Source organism: Quercus suber, unplaced genomic scaffold (assembly GCF_002906115.3).
Source record: "Quercus suber isolate HL8 unplaced genomic scaffold, Cork oak 2.0 scaffold_13, whole genome shotgun sequence".
Lineage (NCBI taxonomy): Eukaryota > Viridiplantae > Streptophyta > Magnoliopsida > Fagales > Fagaceae > Quercus > Quercus suber.
Window position 1 is genome coordinate 1,772,503 of NW_027069478.1, and position 20,131 is coordinate 1,792,633.

At 39.1% G+C, this 20,131-nt stretch overlaps 2 protein-coding genes across 2 annotated transcripts; one reads left to right on the top strand and one right to left on the bottom strand.

Moving 5' to 3' along the window:
- Nucleotides 1–3,942: 3,942 nt before the first annotated feature.
- Nucleotides 3,943–5,495, top strand: LOC111993398 (transcription factor WER). Its single transcript, XM_024025237.1, has 3 exons — nucleotides 3,943–4,075; nucleotides 4,316–4,445; nucleotides 4,958–5,495. Exons 1-3 carry the CDS (start codon nucleotides 3,943–3,945, stop codon nucleotides 5,493–5,495), a joined length of 801 nt encoding a protein of 266 aa, XP_023881005.1.
- Nucleotides 5,496–13,907: 8,412 nt separating this feature from the next.
- Nucleotides 13,908–14,522, bottom strand: LOC111993397 (uncharacterized). The gene has a single exon (XM_024025236.2). It carries the CDS (start codon nucleotides 14,520–14,522, stop codon nucleotides 13,908–13,910), a length of 615 nt encoding a protein of 204 aa, XP_023881004.1.
- Between the last annotated feature and the right edge of the window lie 5,609 nt (nucleotides 14,523–20,131).

Genomic DNA, 20,131 nt, shown 5'->3' on the forward strand with positions numbered 1-20,131 from the left:
GCCATGTCAGCAGGAAGGAGAAGAGACTTCTCCAGGGCGAGGACCCGTAGGTATCAAAACCCTCCCTCCCGTCCGAAGGGACAGGCAGCAAGATTTTGAGGGGCTATTGTGGGGCCCGTAGGCCTGGTAACCTGGGCCCATCTTGCATCTGGCCCAAGGCCCATGCCGATGAGGGATGATCGTCCGACGCTGGTGTATGAAGACCTATGCCTTTTTGGACCTCACCGAGGACATCCCTGTCCTCGGCATACCGAGGCTAATTTCAGGTGGGGGACAGGCCCAGAGCAGGTTGTCACCTCCACACTGAATGCGTTCATCTAACCCCCCCCTGGCCACATTAATGGGAAGGTAACCCCTTGATAGGGTAACATTGATCATGGTGAACCACTCGAGTACTGATTAGGCCTCTGATGGGACGGACGGTCAGAAGGAAGGCCAATGGATGATCAACAAAAGGAAGAAGGGGATAGGAGGAATAGAACTATATAAGAAATGCGAGTAAAGTAGTTGGGGGGGGGGGGTGGAAGGAGGAACCTCCTCGGACAAGCACCGAGGAGCTACCCTTAGTTGTAAATTGGGTTCACTCCCCTTCAATGGGGAAAAGTGACTTGTGTTCCGTTGCTAGTCTGTTAGGGCCTAACCCTTCGTCTCACTCTCTAGAAATGTATTGTTAGGGAACTTTTCTAAACTGAGTTCCTACAAAAAGTAACTCAATAGAGGAATTGACTATTGAGTTACTATTCATTTGTTATTTTTGAATGCTAAACAATTGAGCCTGGTACTAGCTGTTTTTATGGATATTTAGCTTCTTTTTTTCTTTTTCTTTTTTTAATTTAATAACCATATTGCTAGTTTGACTAACTTGATGTGGTTACTCTTAGGATCCAATGCTTACATTGATGCTAATTTGATAATCTCCAAATATATATAGAAAAAATTTTGACAACTGTTACGGGGAAGAAGTGGCTTCTATACAATGGAACACAACTTATGTTACAGCACGTAACACACTCTAAATATTCCTCAAATCAAAATATCAAAATTACTCTACTCCTCCAACCAAGTCAATCAAGTTGCATATTTCAGCTCACAAAAAATGTGACCAAATTACATTTACGGTAAGTCAGTACTACTATACCCCAACTCATGTCCCTCAAAGTTGATGCCTTTTCTTAAGACTCATTTGAAACGGAAACGAGATTAAATTCTATAAATATGTGGTATAAAATCCAAGTTTTACTTATCAAATCCTAACATATCACATCATCATATTACATATTACAGAATATGCACAATTTGTCAACTACACTTAATCAATTTCTAATACCCATTTGAAAATTCAACTCCTATGAGGTTATGTAGATGTTATCATATGTGATAGGACATATTGAGTTTTAAGTAAAAAAACTAATATAGCAACTTCTTATTAGATGGTGTAAAACATGATTTTTACACTATATCCTTACCAATTTTGGACTCATTTGAAACAATGACATGAATTATTAAGATGTTTTGAATTACAAAGTCTCAACAAAAAAAAAAATGTTTTTAGTCAATACTTTATGATGCGGCATAAAAGGTTAGGAGGGTTTTGTCAAATGTGATGTGTGCAACATATTCTTGATGCAAATGCACATAAAAATGTATGGCTGACATTTTTTCAAGTTCTCTGATATTCATCACCACGTCTAATCATGTAACCATGTATTCAAGACGATATTTTTGACTGTTCTTATCGTACCTGCATGTATGTTCCCATGAGTAGCTACTACGTATAGATTAGTAATCCTTCATTTGCTTTTGTTTTTGTTTGTTTTTTTTCAAAAAGAGATTCTTGCACTGTTGTCAATTGATCATCTTCAAATGTATGCCTTAAACTATGTTCCTACGTTAGGGCTAGAATGAATAGGAGCTTATTTTAACTTTCTTTATTGTAATGACTGGTAATTCAAGAAGATAATTATTCATAATGCAACAGGGTATATGTGAAGTAGCAGCGGCTTTAGGAAATTTTTAAAGAACTTAAATATATCAACATTACAAAAATACCAACAAAAAACAAATATAGAAAGTTTTACAATTTCTTTCTACTAATAAAATGAAAAAAAAAAAAAAAAACGCATGATACTTACTATGACTACGAGCCGAATAGTTTTTTTTTTTTTTTTAATGAGCTTTTTGTTGAATTATTTGATCATTTTTTTATTGTTTGACTTAGTCCTGTTTTTGTTTGAACTATTTTTGCTATTATTTGAGCTCATTTTTATTGTTGCTACTTGATCTCTTATTTATTTATTTATTGTTTAAGGGGTTAAGGATCATATTTGGAGTCCAAGGTTTTTTTTGAGTAAAGCGTAATGTTATATCCACAATATTTTAACAACAATTTACAACAAATCATAGGTAACAAACTGCTATTGTTGGTTAAAAAAGTTATGTTTGTAGTAGGTCCAAATTAGAATAAGTTCTTTCTTTTATCTCTTAAAAAAAAAAAGATTAATTTTTATGGTATTCATTTTTTTAAGGGTAGACAAGACTAGTTTTAGTTGTGTGAGTGTGTATATATATATTTTTCTTTTTTATTTTTCTTTTGCAAGTAAAAATTTTGTCAAGTTAGAATGTTCTTGTGACACTGAACACCCTTTCTATAATGGTCAATACTTTGCTGTCGCTAGCTATGTTATCTGCATGTGCTTGTACACATTTTCCGTACGTTGTTTGCTGTCTCTGAACATACAACGGTGAGAATCACTAACAGGATGGTCCTTATTACTTGGGACACGACCTATGAGAATCACCAACAGGATGGTCCTTATTAATTGGGACACGACCTAAGATACTAATGTTTGAGGGGCCTAAATAAACGGTGAAGTAGCTTTCTCTAAGGAGAAATGCAATGTTAGTGCCACAATAAGTTTTACAACTTTTAACTCAAATCGCTAAACAATATATAGTAAGCTGTGAGTGACGGAAACGTGACATTAGTATTTCTCTCCCAAAACTTGATCTCAGCCTCTACACCTAGCTAATTTGATTAGAGATTTGACTTCAAGCCTCGGGACACATGGAACGATCTTTATAGCCACCGCACACCAAAATCAGAGAGAGAGAAAGCAAAGAATATATATATATATATATAACAATTGACCCTCATGCTTGCTAAATTTTGGAGTATTTAGCACTTTTTTTTTTTTTACTATATTCAACTCATGCAAAAATTTACGTCTACCTTAGTATAATAATTTTTATTTTTCATCTTATATTAACTTATTTATTTTACATTGTATTTCATTAAAATGTCAATTTTCTTGATTTACAAAAAAAAAAAATTTATTTATCGTTCTTCACCCATAACAACCAACATCCACCCTTTTTTTTATCCTCGAAATACATAAAGAAAAAATAAAAAAACTAAATGCGAAATAAATAGTATCAGAGTAAATTTGCACAATTACTTTAGCAACTATATATACTTACACAACTTCACATAACATGATGTATATGAATTTTAGATTTGAATGACTAAAATGTAGTACTTTCTTCTATCATACCAGCACTGATGTAAGTTCTCTTAGGATCCAAGACTTACATTGATGCTAACTGATAATCTCCAAATTAATATTTAGAGAAAAATTTATGCCTACTTTACGGCTACATAGAAGAAGTGGCTTCTATACAAACGAACACAGCTTATGCTGCAGCGTGTAACACACTCTAAAGAGTGCTTTCACTCATGTTTCACGACTTTATCAACAGCCCTTTTCGTTGCAACTTCATTTTGTGCGCCTACCTTTTTTTTTTGAATTATTATCTTGACCAAACATATGATAGGTCCACTTCAAGGCTGTAATTATTGAACATTTTTCAACTCAATTTTTTTGGGTATAAATATGCTACTTAGAGCCAGGGAATCACTTGACCTAAATTTTTAATTAGAGAGAGATGGTGAGAGCTCCCTTCTATGATAAAAATGGACTAAAGAAAGGTGCATGGAGTGTAGAAGAAGATAATAAACTAAGGTCTTATATTCAGAGATTTGGCCACTGGAACTGGCGGGAACTTCCCAAATTTGCAGGTAATTAAGAAACTCTTTGAAGCTGATAGAAATCAATCCAAGGACATTTGTATGATTTTCCTTTTATTGTTCATTATTATGCATGATTTGCCTTTATTGACTATCATGATTGTCTTCCATTTTCTGTCATAGTTTTCTTATTTCCTGGGAAAATCCAAATATAAAAAAATAAATTGGAATCCTATGGCATTACAGTACTTCATGTTAATCAACCTTTTTTTACTATACATTGGTTCACAGGTTTATCAAGGTGTGGGAAGAGTTGCAGACTGCGATGGTTGAACTACCTCCAGCCAGATGTAAAACGAGGAAACTACAGAGAAGAAGAAGAGCTTATGATCATCAAATTGCATGAAGAACTAGGCAATAAGTACAAACTTAAGTCTTTCTTAATTCTTCAACAAGAATTTGGATGAACATAACTTTATTTACAAAATCTCCCCTTCTTTCCATGCTCTTTTTCTTGTTTGCATGTTTTCATACTTGATAACAAATATTTATGAGCATAACCTACTTCACGCATGCCAGTCATTTTGAAGAACTCATCGTAAACATGTTAGCATGGTGAATACTCATAAGCATCTTATGTTTGCATTAAATGCGTCTGTAAGTAACCAAGAAATGTCACCATAATTAGTCAGTTTTTCTTTGAAATGATTCAAAATGAACTTTTCAATGAGCTTATATATGTGTGTATATATAGTAATGAAACTACGAACATATAAACTTTTGAAATTGAGTTAGATTTGGTGTATATACTGGTGTTCCAGTTCTGCTAATTACTTGAACTTTGTACTCTAGACATTTGATGCAATAAAATCTTCTCATTCATCGAAAAAAAAAAAAAACCTCTATATAAACCCCATGTATTTTTCTTTGTAGATGGTCTATGATTGCGGCAAGCTTGCCAGGGAGATCAGATAATGATATAAAAAACCACTGGCATGCCCACCTGAAGAAGTGCACCAAGAAAAATCCTACAATATCAAAGATGAAAATGCTGTCCAATGAGGCTTGCCAACATGACGTTGATATAGCAAGGAAAACAGAAACAGACAGTTCTGTAAGCAGTTCTCCCTCTTACCAAGTTCAGGAGAGCTCCCAATTACCCCTAGAACCATCTTCTAGTGAATTCTCATACTTGAGCTTTGATAATGCACCTTTATCTGGCATAAATTGGACTGCAGAAAATAGTCTCGCTACATTGGAAACACTTGAACAATCGTTTAGTGACTTTTGGACTGAACCATTTGTATTGGACAATACCTACATTCAGAATAACTATCCAGAATCCTTGGCAAATGGAGGATTTAGTGCATCTCAATCATGCTACAATGAAGGCGTAGATTCCATCTACGAGGCAATGCAAGAAATCGAGAACTACCAGAGAATTAATGAAGATCCATATTTGGTGAACTAGTGTGTTGGTGCAATTTAATATTAAATGAATAAATGAAATATTTATCAATATAATAATTATGATTTTCTTTTAATTAATGTGAATAATTAGATTAATTGAATGAGAGAAGGTGGGAGTTTCATGAGGTAATCGTTTCATAGAGGGGAGTTGAATGTGAAGAAAATAGATTCCTACATTAATAAAGAGAAAATCTACATTATGTTATAATTGATGATGTTATTTGCTTAAGAACATGATGCATAAAAATGATACAATCCACACTAGGAGAGGTGAAATGCTGGAGATTTCCAATCCAATTCCATTTTCCCTTGTAATTTCAAATTAATTTTTGTATTTCTATTGACAAGATATGATAATTGTATTCTCTCAAATGCTTTCTTTTGTTTCTTTGTTTCAGTGGAAAACATTTTCCTTGAAAAAAACAAATTCCAAAAAGAGTGACTAGTTTTGATGTTTATTGTAGCAAATCTGAATGTGACCTTGAAAAAACCGTTTTATATACATCATTTAATACATTTAAAAATCATTAATATTTCATATAGACTCAATGTTGGTTTAGGTGAGGCTGTGAGCGTACTAATGGTAGCGGCCCCAAAGATAGTAGTGGTGGTGGTGATAGTGATAGAATTAGCGATGGTTGTGGTGAAGGTGGTAGTGGTGATGGTGATGGTTTTAGGAGCAATAAGAAACGAATGGGCGAGGCCATTTTGACTTATTTTATATAAACCATGGAAAACATTTTAGGAAAATCCTAGACCCCAAATTATTTATGCAATGGATTAGTTGGTATTAATTGAATAATTTATGTGTATTCCAATAAGTAATTCAACCACAATAATCAATCACCAATTCTAAAACAATAACAGTAAAAGCAATAAAAGGCACACTAATTTTGGTGACAAAGTGGAAAGTTAAGATTTCAATAAAGTATGTAATGTGTTATTGAAGTTCAAGTTGTAATGTTCAAGATGTACATCAAAGAAGACAGAATTTAAAAATTTTGACTGCCCTGACGCTCAATTGATCAAACAAGAGTCTTCAACGGCCTTTTAAATTTTAATCACAACTCAGTCAATCAAAAGCAAATTCTTGAAATGGCTTAATTGATCAAAAAACTAGAAAGCTAAATTTGACGTGCTTTGACTAAGTCAATGTTGTCTTGGTTTTTTGTTCCCTACATGCAAGTGTATAAATTAAAGGTCATATTATAGCATGACTCAGAAGATATTTTAAAGAGTTATTTTCATGTGCTACAAAGAGAGAAAATCATAACCTAATTATCACCAACCCTTTTTTTTAGAGATAATTACAATATGATACTAATCACGCTACTTGAACCATTTCCCCTAAACACTTTGATTAGAATGGTTTGAAGCTAAAGAGCCAATCCTAGAATGTTGTTTCAGAACAATTTGAAAATACTGTAGTCAATTTGATCTTTACCATTAATTTATGTCCATAGTGAATTGACAATAAGAATTGAATTGACTGCAAATTTAAAATAACATAGACCAAATTGATTGTTACCAAAATGTATGGACCAAATTGATGTTTTTGCTAAAAATAAATAACAAAAGTATAATTGACTGTTCCTCTCAACTTTGGTTAGATATTCTCTACCAAATAAAATGCCTGAGCATTTCAATTTGGGCCCAAGGTCCAGATGGTCCTAGGAGCCTGGTACCGTACATTAGCCCCCCCTTGATTTGTGCACGGTGCCCGAGGACGAATCAAGGAACCTAAGATACAGTTTCTATCTGGGAAACCCAATCGGTATGCATTGGGTGGTTGAGAGGCTAATTAATGTGCCTTTAAAAGATGCGTCGTGCCTGATGGTTGGTTCTGCCGTCATCATCACCTGAAGGTTCACGAACCGAGGTGATGCGTATGCGATGGTTGTGATTGGACTTGTAGAGTTTCTCGCGCCTCATTTATTGGGTGGCATTTACTCTCTCCCCTCTGGCTTCTATAAATACTCCATTCTGAATCACTTCTCCACTTTTTCACTCTTCACTTTCTAAGTTTTCTCTTCTGCTATGCATCCGTCTGCGCACTTATTCATCTACCTAGAGTCTCTTCCCTCCCTTTAGCCCAAAGTAAGTTCTCTACCTCCTTCTGTTACTTCAGTTTCTTTCTTCAAATTTTCTTCCTTCACATTTATAGTTTTAAGATGGGTTACGCTTACCTTTTGAATATTGAGGCGTCCTTAGCCACTTTTAGGCAAAACTTCAGTATCCCCAATGATGTGGAAGTGGCGTACTGCCACGAGAGTGAATTTGCTCTACACAGAGGGGCCAATACTGATTTCTTCCCTTTAATGTCGATCCTGGAGGGTGGGGTTAGGTTTCCCGTGGACCCGCTTCTACTTAATACCCTTAGATACTATCGGCTGTGCCCCAACCAACTTCCTCCCAACTTTTACTAGGTAGTTAGTTATGTCAGTAGGTTAAATCAAGTGTTCGGTTTACAATTAGACCACCACGACATAAACCACATGTACAGTTTGTGTGGGAATAAGAACTCTAACTACTACTTAAAGGTTAGAGATATGAGGGTATGTCTCATTTCATGCCTACCTAACTCTAATAGGAATTCTGCTTGGGAGTTCATCCGGGTGCGCGGCAATTGGTTTGCTGGTGAAATCCCCTGCCCCCTTTCACAATGCGAAGTGGGTTCGTACCACTCTCTAACTTGTTTGTAATCTTTTCTTACTGCTATTTTACTTATATGAATATTGACTTACAGTAGTTTTGTTTACAGAAGGTAAACTGTGTACCCCAGATATTAGGGTTGTTCACGTCAGGGATCTAAACTTCATACTTAGTTTCAAAATTTTTGTTCATATGGACGGGCAGCTTCGAGCTTTTCCAGACCAACCCAACCGTTTAATGCTTTTTAACCTTAGTTTTCTCTTTTTCTTTTGCACTTACCTTTCATTTTCCTGGTATTGCCTAGTCACCGGGTTGTGGTGACCGAACAATTTTCTTACTTTTCGTCCTTTAACTTTGACATTAAGTTTATCTTTCCTAAGGTTACCGGGTTATGGTAAAGAAGATAATTTACTAAATTTTATTCGTCCTTTATTTGTTTTAAATGTTTTATTACTTGGTTATGAAGGCCAAGTGTCCTATAATTTATTGTTTTATTGGTATGATCGTTTTTGTTTGCCCCTTACTCATCATCAAAACTAGCTAGGTATCCCAAGCGGTCGTCATTTCACCTAATGTAGTGGTTGGAAAAGGCTCGAGGAAATTTCTTAAATATAAAAGCAACTCCTTACCTGGTGTGAAGCTGATCAGCCACGAAGGCTTCTACTGCCGGAAGTTTTGTTAGAACGTTGTTAGGAACACTTAGCGGTGAAGATTAAGCCCGGAGCACATCCTTGGTTTATTTTAGATTGAAGTTTCCACTTGTCCGGTGATGAATATAGAACCAGGGACAGGTTTCTGTCCTTAGGAAATTTTAGGCTAAGGTTTCTACCTGCCGTTAATGAAGATCGAATTGGGGACAGGTTTCTGTCCTTAGGCAATCTTAGACTAAGGTTTCCACCTGTCTGGTGATGAATATAGAACCGGGGACAGGTTTCTGTCCTTAGGAAATTTTTAGGCTAAGGGTTTCATTTGTCCGGTGATGAATATAGAACCAGGGACACGTTTCAGTCCTTAGGAAATTTTAGATTAAGGTTTCTACCTGCCCGGTGATGAAGATCAAACCGGGGACAAGTTTCTATCCTTAGGCAATCTTAGACTAAGGTTTCCACATGTCCAGTGATGAATATAGAACCGGGGACAGGTTTCTATCCTTAGGAAATTTTTAGGCTAAGGTTTTCACCTATCCGATGATGAATATAGAACCGGGGACAGGTTTCTGTCCTTAGGAAATTTAGATTAAGGTTTCTACCTGCCCGGTGATGAAGATCGAACCAGGGACAGGTTTCTATCCTTAGGCAATTTTAGATTAAGGTTTCCACCTGTTCGGTAATGAATATAGGACCGGGGACAGGTTTATGTCCTTAGGAAATTTTGAACTAAGGTTTCTACCTACCCGGTGATGAAGATTGAACTAGGGACAGGTTTCTGCCCTTAGGATAGAACAAGCCCCTTTATCCTTTATGGTTCTCTGCGTATATGTTAGCTGGTGATAATAATGATGGGATTAAATGGACCTGCACAAATAGCTACCGTCATACTAATTAGTGAAATGTACATACATAATTACATTTAATTGGCATCCCGGTATACACTCAATCAGTGATAAAACTTTTTTAAGTTATGAACATTCCACGGTCAAGGAAGTGGCCTTTCGCCCAAATCTTCCAAGTGATATGCTCCTGTGCCTACAATTGCGGTTATCCTATAAGGGCCCTCCTAGGACTGGGCCAATTTCCCGGCATTGGTGTCCTGCATATTTCTTACTGCTTTTCATAGAACTAGGTCCTTGGCGTTGAATCCCCTAGTCTTTACGTCCTTGTTGTAGCGTTGAGCCAACTTCTATTGGTATCGGCTAACCGTATAGTTGCAGATTCTTGGTATTCTTCCAATAAATCTAATTGCTGTACCAGCAGTTTTTCATTCCGAGCAGGGACAAATTCGGTAACCTGTGCACTGCATAGATTGATCTCGGCTGGTATTACGGCTTTTGCCCTGTATGTGAGAAAGAATGGAGTTTCTCCCGTAGACCTTCTCGGCGTTGTCCGATACGCCCACAAAAGGTTCGGTAGCTCCTCGGCCCACCTCCCTTTTGCACCATCTAGCATTTTCTTCAATCCATTTATAATCACTTTGTTAGTGGTTTCGGCTTGGCCATTGCTCTATGGATATGCTAGGGTGGAGTACCTATTTTTGATGTCGAGATCACTGTAGAATTCATGAAAAGCCCTGCTATCAAACTGCAGTCCATTGTCAGATATTAGTGAGTCCGGCACCCCAAACCTCGTGACTATATTCTTCCACACAAACTTTTTGGCGTCCATGCCCCGAATATTAGCTAAAGCCTCTGCTTCTGCCCACTTGGTGAAATAATCAATAGCCACTAATACAAACCTCCTATTGCCCTTTACACGGGGGAATGGGCTGAGAATATCCAGCCCCCATTGTGCAAAGGGCTATGGACTACTCACTGAATTCAGAAGACCTGTTGGTTGATGGATCAAAAGGGCATGCTTTTGGCACTGTTCACAGTTATGTACATACTCGGCAGCGTCTTTTTGATTTTGAGGCCACCAAAATCCTTGAGTCATTACTCGGTGCGCTAACGAACTTCCCCTTACATGACTGCCACAGACTCCGTCATGCAGCTCAACCAAGAGCTTACCCACCTTCTCAAGATGCAAACACAGAAGATATGGGCCCCCGAAAGACCTTCGGTATAACTTGCAATCTGCTGACAACCAGTACCAAGTAGCCATTCGGCAAACCTTGTTAGCGTCACTTTAGTCATCTGGAACTCGATCTTCGGCTAAGAACACAATGATTGGGTCCATCCAACATGTACGGGCCTTTGAAATCATGGCCACCCCAACCCCGGCATTATCAACACTAGTTGTCGCATTAATACTCGATTCTTCAGTGAATTAGGGTGTTGATTCTGTGCCCAGGATACTTAGGCCACCTTTGCTGTACAAAACTTGTTCACAACTTGCTTTATCACCTATAAACAAGCTTTCATTCGGGAATCCCGGGCCTCGAAACTGCCACGCACTTGGTTCACGACCAGCCGGGAATCTGAATAAATTTCAACATCGTGAGCACCCAAACCTAAGACGGTTCTCAATCCAACAAGCAAGGCCTCGTACTCGGCTTCATTGTTGGAGGCTCTACACCCCAATCTAAAAAGGTGCTCCAATCGTACTCCTTTTGGAATAATAATGACAATCTCGGCTCTAGCCCCCATAACGCTTGATGCATCATCCACAAATACCCACCATGGGCGACGTTCTACATGGCAGACCATTTCCCCCTCGTTCTTTGGCGAAAACTTTGCAACAAAGTCAGCAAGAATTTGGCCCTTCACCGAACTCCTTGGCTTGTATCTTATATCAAAGGACCCAAGCCGGGTCCCCCATTTAGCTATCCGGCTTGTGAAATCTAATCTCTTCAATAATGACTACAGGGGATGCTCGATCAAAACGTAGATAGTATAAGCCTGAAAATATTGGGGCAACTTCCTTGTAACATGCATTAATGCCAGTACCAACTTCTCTAGGGGCAAGTACATTGTCTCAGCATCAACCATGGTCTTGCTAATGTAATACATGGGCTGCTGTATCCATCAGTCCCTTAAAAGCACAGCATTCACAGCATGGTTAGACACCGAGAGATACATAAACAAGTCCTTCCTGGGTTTTGGGGCTACTAACATGGGTGCCTGCGTTAAGTATCCCTTCAAGTCTTGGAAAGCCTTTTCACACTCCTCATTACATTGGAATCCCTTCCATTTCTTTAGCAGTTGGTAGAATGGACGGCAGTGATCAGCGAATTTAGAAATGAATAGATTAAGGGGTAGCCAACATCTCGGTCAAGATCTGTACCTCCTTTGGATTGCTCGGCAGCTTAAGACGCTGTACTACATCAATATGATCGGGGTCTACCTCGATCCCATGGAAGGAGATCAAATAACCTAGAAACTTGCTAGCCCCCATTCTGAAGGCACACTTATCCGCATTTAGGCGCAGTTTGTGTTGCCGAAGCACCTCAAACACCCCCTGCAAATCCTCTAAATGCCGTGCTTCCTATTTGCTTTTCACCACCATGTCGTTGATGTACACCTCAATTGTTCACCCGATCTTGTCCTAAAACATTCTAGTCATCATTTGTTGATATGTTGCCCAAACATTCTTTAATCCGAAGGGCATCACGGTGTAATCATAATTTGCATTCGGTGAGATGAATTCCATCTTTTCCTGGACCTTGGTAGCCAAGGCGATCTGATGATAACCCTGAAAGGCATCCAGAAAACTCATCCTCAGGTGCCCATAGGTTGCGTCTACCAATTGATCTATTTTTGACATAGGAAATGGGTCCTTTGGACATGCTCGGTTCAAGTCCACGAATCTATGCAAACTCTCCATTTTTCATTCTTCTTTTTTACCACCATGGTATTTGCCAACCATTCAGGGAAGAAAATTTCCCTTATCGCCCCGGCCTCCTTTAACTTCTCGACCTCCTGCCTTACCACCTCCACGTGTTCCCTAGCCGACCTTCTCGGCCTCTGCTTCTTTGGTGGAAACAATAGGTCTACATTAAGCTTGTGAACAATGAACTCAGGATCAACTCCGGGCACTCATATGGGCTCTATGCGAACACATCTACATTCTGTATAAAAAATAGCAATGTTTCTACCTTGTCCTTGTCCTCCATGCTTGCTCCTACTTGAAAATACTGGTCAGAGTCTGGCAGTATCCTCACTCTAATTAACTCCTCGACATAACTAGCCTCTGTTCCTACTCGGGGACCCTATAATTGCTATTAAGAGGCTTCCTCGTCAGTTTCTTTTTGCTTCCCCTCACTACTGCAACACCCTGCTCGGTGGGGAATTTGACCTTCACATGTAAGGCGGACGAAACAGCCCCCATTCTGTGGATCCACGGCCTATTGAGAATCACCGTGTATGGTGAAAACGTATTGACTACTATGAATGTTACCACCATTTCTTTACCCTCCATGTTCATGGAAAGGGAAATTTGTCCCTCAGGGATCACCACCCTACCATCAAATCCAACCAACGACGTGTTGTACTTTGACAAATCCTGATTCTTTAACTCGAGCCCTTTGAATAGGTCTGGATACATCACATTAGCCCCGCTCCCCTGGTCTATCATCACCCTTTTCACCATGAAAATGCTTACTCGGGCCTTGACAACCAATGCGTCGTCATGTGGCTGAATCGTTCCTTCTAAGTCATCTTCATCAAAAGCCAAAATCTCCCAAACAAACTTTGCTTTCTTTTCCGGGGGTCTCTTGTCCGGGTGATCTTCTACGGGCATAACAGTCAACACCTCCTTTTTGGTCATGGCCATACCCCTTGGGGCGGCATGGGTCACTTCAATCACTCCCAACAGTGGTAGGAGAGGGTTTCCCCTCTGCTGATTACCATGTTGGGTGCCTCGGTTGCTGAGTTTACTACGAACTCCTTCAAATGTCCTGCTTTTACCAACTGCCCTAGATGGTCTTTCAATACCTGGCATTGCTCGATGGTATGCCATTTATCTTTGTGATAGGTGCAGTACGAATTCTGATTTCTCTGAGAGGGATCACCCCCCATCTTATTCGGCCACTTGAAGTACGACTCATTTTTAATTCGGTCTATAATTCTATGTACTGGTTCCTTAAATGCCACGTTCACCTCCCCTAGCTACCACTCCGACTCTTGTATCTTTAAATCCTTCCGATACCTCGGCTGAAAACCATCCTGCTAAGGACGATTGATCAATGGTGCCTTACCTTTAATCTGTAACCTATCATCCTCTAGGTGCTTGTACTCCTTTATGTGCCTCATAAGCTGCCTCATGTCCTCAAGAGGCTTCTTTGTCAGCAACTCCCGTAGTTTAGAATCCTTGGGCAACCCCATTCTGAAGGTGCTTGCTGCAATTTTCTCGTTGCCCCCACCTATTTCATTGTAAAGCTCCCAATACTGACTGGCGTAACTTCGAAAGGTTTCCTCAACCTTCATCTTCGTAGACAATAAAACATCCACTAGTTGTGGCACCTGGCTACAAGTTACAAACCGGACACCAAACTCTAGGATCAACTCGGCGAAAGTGTGGATAGGACCCTTGCGCAACCCATTAAACCATCTCAGAGCGGTCAGGCCGAGGCTTGAGGGAATTACCTTGCATATCAGTGCATCATTGTGAGAATGCAGAGACATCATGTGGATATAATGGTTGACGTGCTCAATCGGGTCCCTTTTTGTTTCACAGATATTGAATGGTGGGCGTGTAAATCTGTTTGGCATTTGGGCTCTTTCAATATCGTCCGAAAATGGTGACCGAGCAGCTCTGCGTAAGGCACGACTCATTGCATCCATGGCGGTATTATGGGGCCACTGCTCTTCGAGGGAATCTGAACCCCGGTCTACATATTCCCGTGAATGCGAAGAGTCCTAGCGATGGCAAGATCCTTATGAATGTGAACGGTCCTAGCGTCAACGGGAACCAGATTGATTAGACCCCGTCCCATAGCGATCTCCCCCTGTATCGGATCTTCTTTCTTGGTTGTCTCGGTCCCTTCTCTGGTATCTATCTCCTACTTCCAACTCTAGATCTCTCACCAATCTACGTAGCCGTTCAAGCTCCTCATCTCTCTGGTCAAATTGTCTGTACCCCAAGGCACTCGATACTATCCGTTGTGTTTGGTATGACCCTTCCTGAGGTCGGAACAGTCTCCTTCTTGTTCGCGTTCCCTATCTTCACGCCTCTTTTTCCTTCTCTCTCGCCAGGAAGATCCTTAAGAAAACCCCACGGAATCACTCGCAACATTACTCTCTGAATGTTTATCAGATATCCTCCCGGGATCAAGTCTCAATAGAACCACAGCATTGTAGGAGATCCCCACAGACGGCGCCAATTGTAGGCACCCAGAATGAGCTTATAGGAATAACTCACTCGTGGGATCACAAAATATTTGTAATGTGGGCTTTGAGTTTCTTACCTTGGGCGATTCTTGTCAGGAGACCCAACTAAACCTCCCCAACCTCAGTATTGTTTCCCTCTCCCTCTTATGACTCACTTTCTACTCTCAACTTTCTTTGGAACCCTTCAACAGCCCCCTCTTCTTCTCCAGCTTCTCTTATTTATAGCATTATAATTAGTAGGGTGCTATGATTACTTTTGTAGTTAGTGGTTTGAAGGGTCCAGTGCTGTTATCCTTAGGTGGATGTTTGGTGAGAGTGGCTTTGGAACTAGTTCCTGTTTGAGGAAGATGCTCGGTGGCAGTATCACTGAGGCCGTTATCGGGCATCCGAGATACGATTTTACTGGGCAGTTGTACTTTGTTGGAAATGAGACTTGCTGGGCATGTTCCCCCATTGTGAAGTAATGAGCGAAAATTTCAACAACCAGCCAATAGGTTCTAGGTTAAACATGAGGTCATAAGCAATGCATTCGTGTCCCTAGTGGGCCTTAAGCCCAAATTCTGACAGGGGAGTTAGTAACCACGGGCCATTCTGCGGAGTTTAGGCCCAAGGTCCAAATGGTCCTGGGGGCTTGGTGTCGTACAGAAGGTACGGCCATTGGAAGGCTACATCAGTGGCATAATGATGAGCAAGTTGGCGTATTCTTTTAACCATAAATCAATATCTAGAATTATAACATCTTAATGATTAGTATAGATTTTAACATTTTCAAATTTTACAATTAGAAATTAAGTAGACAGAAACATTTTGATTATATTTTGTAAGGTTGAATTTAATCAACTATTTTGTTGGCTTTATTTCATGCCAATTTGCTTGTAATTCAGCATTTAGAAACTCTGTATTTAGGTGGGAATCATGTAAGGGTAGTGTGTGAGAGAGTGTGAAGAAAAGCTCAAGAGTGTGCAACTCAGCAAGGCCTCGCAACTGGTTTATGGCTTGTAAGTCACAAAAAAAGGCACATGTATGAAGCATGCAGAGGAGCTGAAGAGTCACCCCAACTGTTGCACTATAGGACAAAACTTCTAGCTGGCTAGGCCCTTATCTCGTGACTCAGACTCGCGACTCAGTCAAGTCGCGAGGCCAAGTCGCTAGTTCACTCTGTTTGGGAAAAACTGACATTTCGCATTCCAAACGCACACCAGTATAAATACCCCTTATACCAATGTATTGTAGATATCTTCCAGAGAGAATTTTGAGAGAGAAACCCTAGAGAAAAAAAAGATTGACTCATCCATAATCTTCATCCTTAATTCTCTAAAATTTCTCTACTCTCACCCTCTCCATTGTTACATCTTTAAGAGGTACATTTTTAGTCATATATTTTTCTCACCATACCCATATCTGTGAGAAGGTTATTTGCTGCTTGGGAAGCAGTTAGGAAGGGACCAATTGATATTGGTTGATGCTATGGGCTATAGCGAAATTCGGTAAGCTAGAAAAGACAAAAGTTCGACACAACCTCGTTGGAGCAAAAAGTTTGAAGGGTTTAGGTACATTGGGTAGATTAGGCTTGGAGGGTCTTTTGCTATTCATGTATCCCAACTTGATTCTCTAGTGGATTATTGACCGCTTAGAGGGCGGTGGATAGGTTTTACACTGAGAACTTCGGTTTCCTCTTCGATAACACATTGCTGTTTTGTCTTTGTGTTTCCATCTCTCTTCCCTTAATCTTTGCCATTTAATTTTTGTTGTTGATATGATTTTGCTATTCACGTACATTTTTGTTCTTGATGATACTGTGTGGGATGCAATAGATGTAGGATGGACTAGGCTGGAGTCCACTAAATCCACTTGGGATAAGGCAGCTCTTATGGCAGCTAATGCTAACAGTAAAGCTTTGAATGCAATTTTCTGTGGTGTTTCTTCAGATGAGTTTCATAAGATTTCTCATATAACAGTTGCCAAGGAGGCGTGGGAGATATTGGAGACCACCTATGAAGGCACGAAGAAGGTGAAAGATACTAAGTTGCAAATGCTAACCACTTGGTTTGAAAAGCTAAAAATGAGTGAAGACGAGTCATTTGACTTATTCTATAGCAAGTTGAATGAGGTGGTTGTTGGCAAGTTCAACTTGGGTGAGAAGACAGAGGACTCAAAGATAGTGAGGAAAATCCTTCGATCATTGCCAAAGAGCTTCCATGCAAAGTCACAACAATTAAAAATAGTAAGGACCTTAATGATATCAAAGTACAAGAACTAATTGGCTCACTTCAAACTTATGAGTTGTCATTGCCATCACAAAGGAAGAGCAAATCCCTTACTCTTAAGATGATCAATAAGAAGATAGAAGCTCACGACTCATTGGATGAGGATGTTGTTGATAAAGATGTGGCATATCTTGTGAAGAATTTCTGAAAGTTCTTGAAGTTCAAGAAAAATGGAAAGTTTGCTGAGAAGGGAAAATTCCCAAATTTCGGAAAGGAGAAAAAGGATTTCAAGAGGAAAGATGAGAAGGACTCTTAATCCTCTCAGGGAATCACGTGTTTTGAGTGCAACGGACATGGACATTTTAAGAAAGAGTGTTCTAATTATTTGAAAGCGAAAGGCAAGGTGTATGCCACCACTCTTAGTGATTCCGACTCCTCTGATTTGGATTCAGATAAAAGCTGTGATGGAGAGGGAAACTTCTCTGCATTCATAACCATTGCTTTAGTAGATTCTTCGGATGATTTGGGTGCACTAGTGAAAGAGCTTAGTGAGCATTCTGAATTGGAGTCAATTGGGATAGTTGAGGAATTTGCTGATGAGGAAGAAGAAGAAACAGTGGGACTACAAGAGACCTACACTTCCCTCCTTGAGAAGACCGGTGAATATGCAAAAGTGGCTAATGCAGCCATCAAAAAGATGAAAAGGGCAGAGGAAGATTATAGAAGTCTTCTAGTGCGATACAAGGAGACAAAATGTGAAATGGAGACGCTGAACAAAGAGTTAACTGAAGCTTATACAAAGATAAAATTCCTTGATCTTGAGGTGATTCAAGCAAATGCTAAGGTAGAACGGGTTTCCTCTAAGAAGCTTGATGAAGTGCTTTGTCATCAAAAACCTTTCTCTGACAAAAGTGGATTGGGATACACCGGAGAGAGTAGTTCAAGTGTCAAAGTGTCCAAAGATATGAAGTTCATGAAAGCTAAGGAACTAGTGATAGAAACTTCAGTTGTTGAGAAAGTGAAGCCGAAAAAGAAGCGGAATGTGACTGACCAACGTTTTTTAACTAAGCCTCCTAACCAATTAGTGGTCAAGACTAAGGATCAAGGGAAATCACTCCTAAAGTCACAAAGAGGTCCGAGAACTCAACATTTCTGTCATCATTGTGGACTTCAAGGACACACCAGACCAAATTGTCATAAGCTTAGAGCATTGAAGAATGCAAGTGATTAGAGGTCAAGAGGACCAAGAAATGACAAAAGGAATTGGGCTGTTGAACAATCAAGAGGTCGAGATGGTGATTCCAGAGTGATGGATGTGATGAAGATGATTGATGCATTCACCACCTGTTTGGCAAGCTTCTCCAGAAGGTTTGACAACCATAACTCTTGTACCCAATCCACTAGGGATATCACTCTAAACACACGTGCTGTGTAGGTGAAGATGGGTACTCATGCATAAGCATTACAACATGTCCATGTATTAATACTTCCTATGTTTTATGACTTTGATTGGTTGTGTGCTTTTTGTTTTTGTTCCAGCTTGTGCTGAAAAATTTGTGTTTGTTTGTTTGCAATTGTTTTAAATGTTTTTACTTTTTTTTGGTCAATCTTTTCTTCTTTTATGTCAAAAATCCAAAAACACATAAAAAGTAGAAAATCCAAAAAAGCTTGATCGACATTATTGTGTTTTGTCACAAGCATGTTTTGCCTTATACCTTTGGGCAGGTTTTGTGCATTTTCGAGCGTAGCTTGTTCTCAATGCACTCATATCATTGTGGGAAAAATCTTGAAATCTATGTGATTGTTATAAATAGATTTTCAAACTTGTCATAAATGATTAGTCATTGGTTTTGTTGATCTTGAAACTTGCATAGACTTGTGCCTATATATCTTCCCATTCTTTTATTTTTTTAAAGAGCTCAACAAATGTAAATCTCAAAATGAAAAGAGATAATGAGCTACAAAAGCCTTCACACATACTATTATTTGACTAGGAAAAAGGGAAAGTAACTTTTGTGAAAAATTTATGTTGCCTAAAAAAAAAAAAAACCAAAGGCTTACTCATCAAATTGAAATGTCAAAAATTTCAGGCATCGATCTGAAAATGAGATGTAATGATTCAAAAAGTTCAAATGATATGTTGAATATGGAGCCAAATGAAAAGCTTCAATGTTATGTTATTAAGTTTTGTGGGAGGTCATATGCATTTCTATAATTGAGATAGGTCACTTTTCCTAGTGCTAATTGTGTATGCTTTGGTTGAATTGATCATTGAAGCTTCACATTGGACTAAGGACTATCTCATCTTTGGTACTCACACACATCACACATGTCTATATTCAATGAATGTCTTATTCATTTATGTGATTGTACTTGATTAAATGTGTTTCACATACTCAATTTTTGTTGATCAAACACAAAAAGATTTTTGAGTGATTTAATTGTTTTTTTGGAAAGTCTTTTGTTTTTCCAAAAATATGAAAAATTATGTTTCCCTGTTCTGGCAACTTGGTCGCGGGTCATTCCAGTCACATGGCCCCAGTCACAAGCTTACACAGTAGGTTTTTGCGACTCACTGGCAGGTCAAAGTCCCAATCGTGAAAAAGACTTAGAAAATTTTTTCCCAAAAATCTAGTTTTTAGATTACTTGTGACTCGTTTTGGCGACTTGCATGCAGGTGGGAGCTTCAATCGCGAGCTTACTCAGAAGTTTTCGCGGCTCCCTATGCGACTTACTAATGGGTCAAACTTCCAGTCGCGAAAAAAACTTAGTCAATTTTTCAAAAATTTTGTATCATAAGGTGTTTGGCGACTTGTCCTAGCGACTTGTTCACGACTTGGTTCAGTCGCGAAAAAA

What these genes read in the sequence shown, in the direction of transcription:
- LOC111993398 (XM_024025237.1), top strand. Translation starts at nt 3,943, where the DNA reads ATGGTGAGAGCTCCCTTCTATGATAAAAATGGACTAAAGAAAGGTGCA. An exon ending in GGAACTTCCCAAATTTGCAG is followed by an intron (nt 4,076 to 4,315) that starts GTAATTAAGAAA and finishes ATTGGTTCACAG; the next exon opens with GTTTATCAAGGTGTGGGAAG. An exon ending in CATGAAGAACTAGGCAATAA is followed by an intron (nt 4,446 to 4,957) that starts GTACAAACTTAA and finishes TTTTCTTTGTAG; the next exon opens with ATGGTCTATGATTGCGGCAA.
- LOC111993397 (XM_024025236.2), bottom strand. Translation starts at nt 14,522, where the DNA reads ATGGATGCAATGAGTCGTGCCTTACGCAGAGCTGCTCGGTCACCATTT.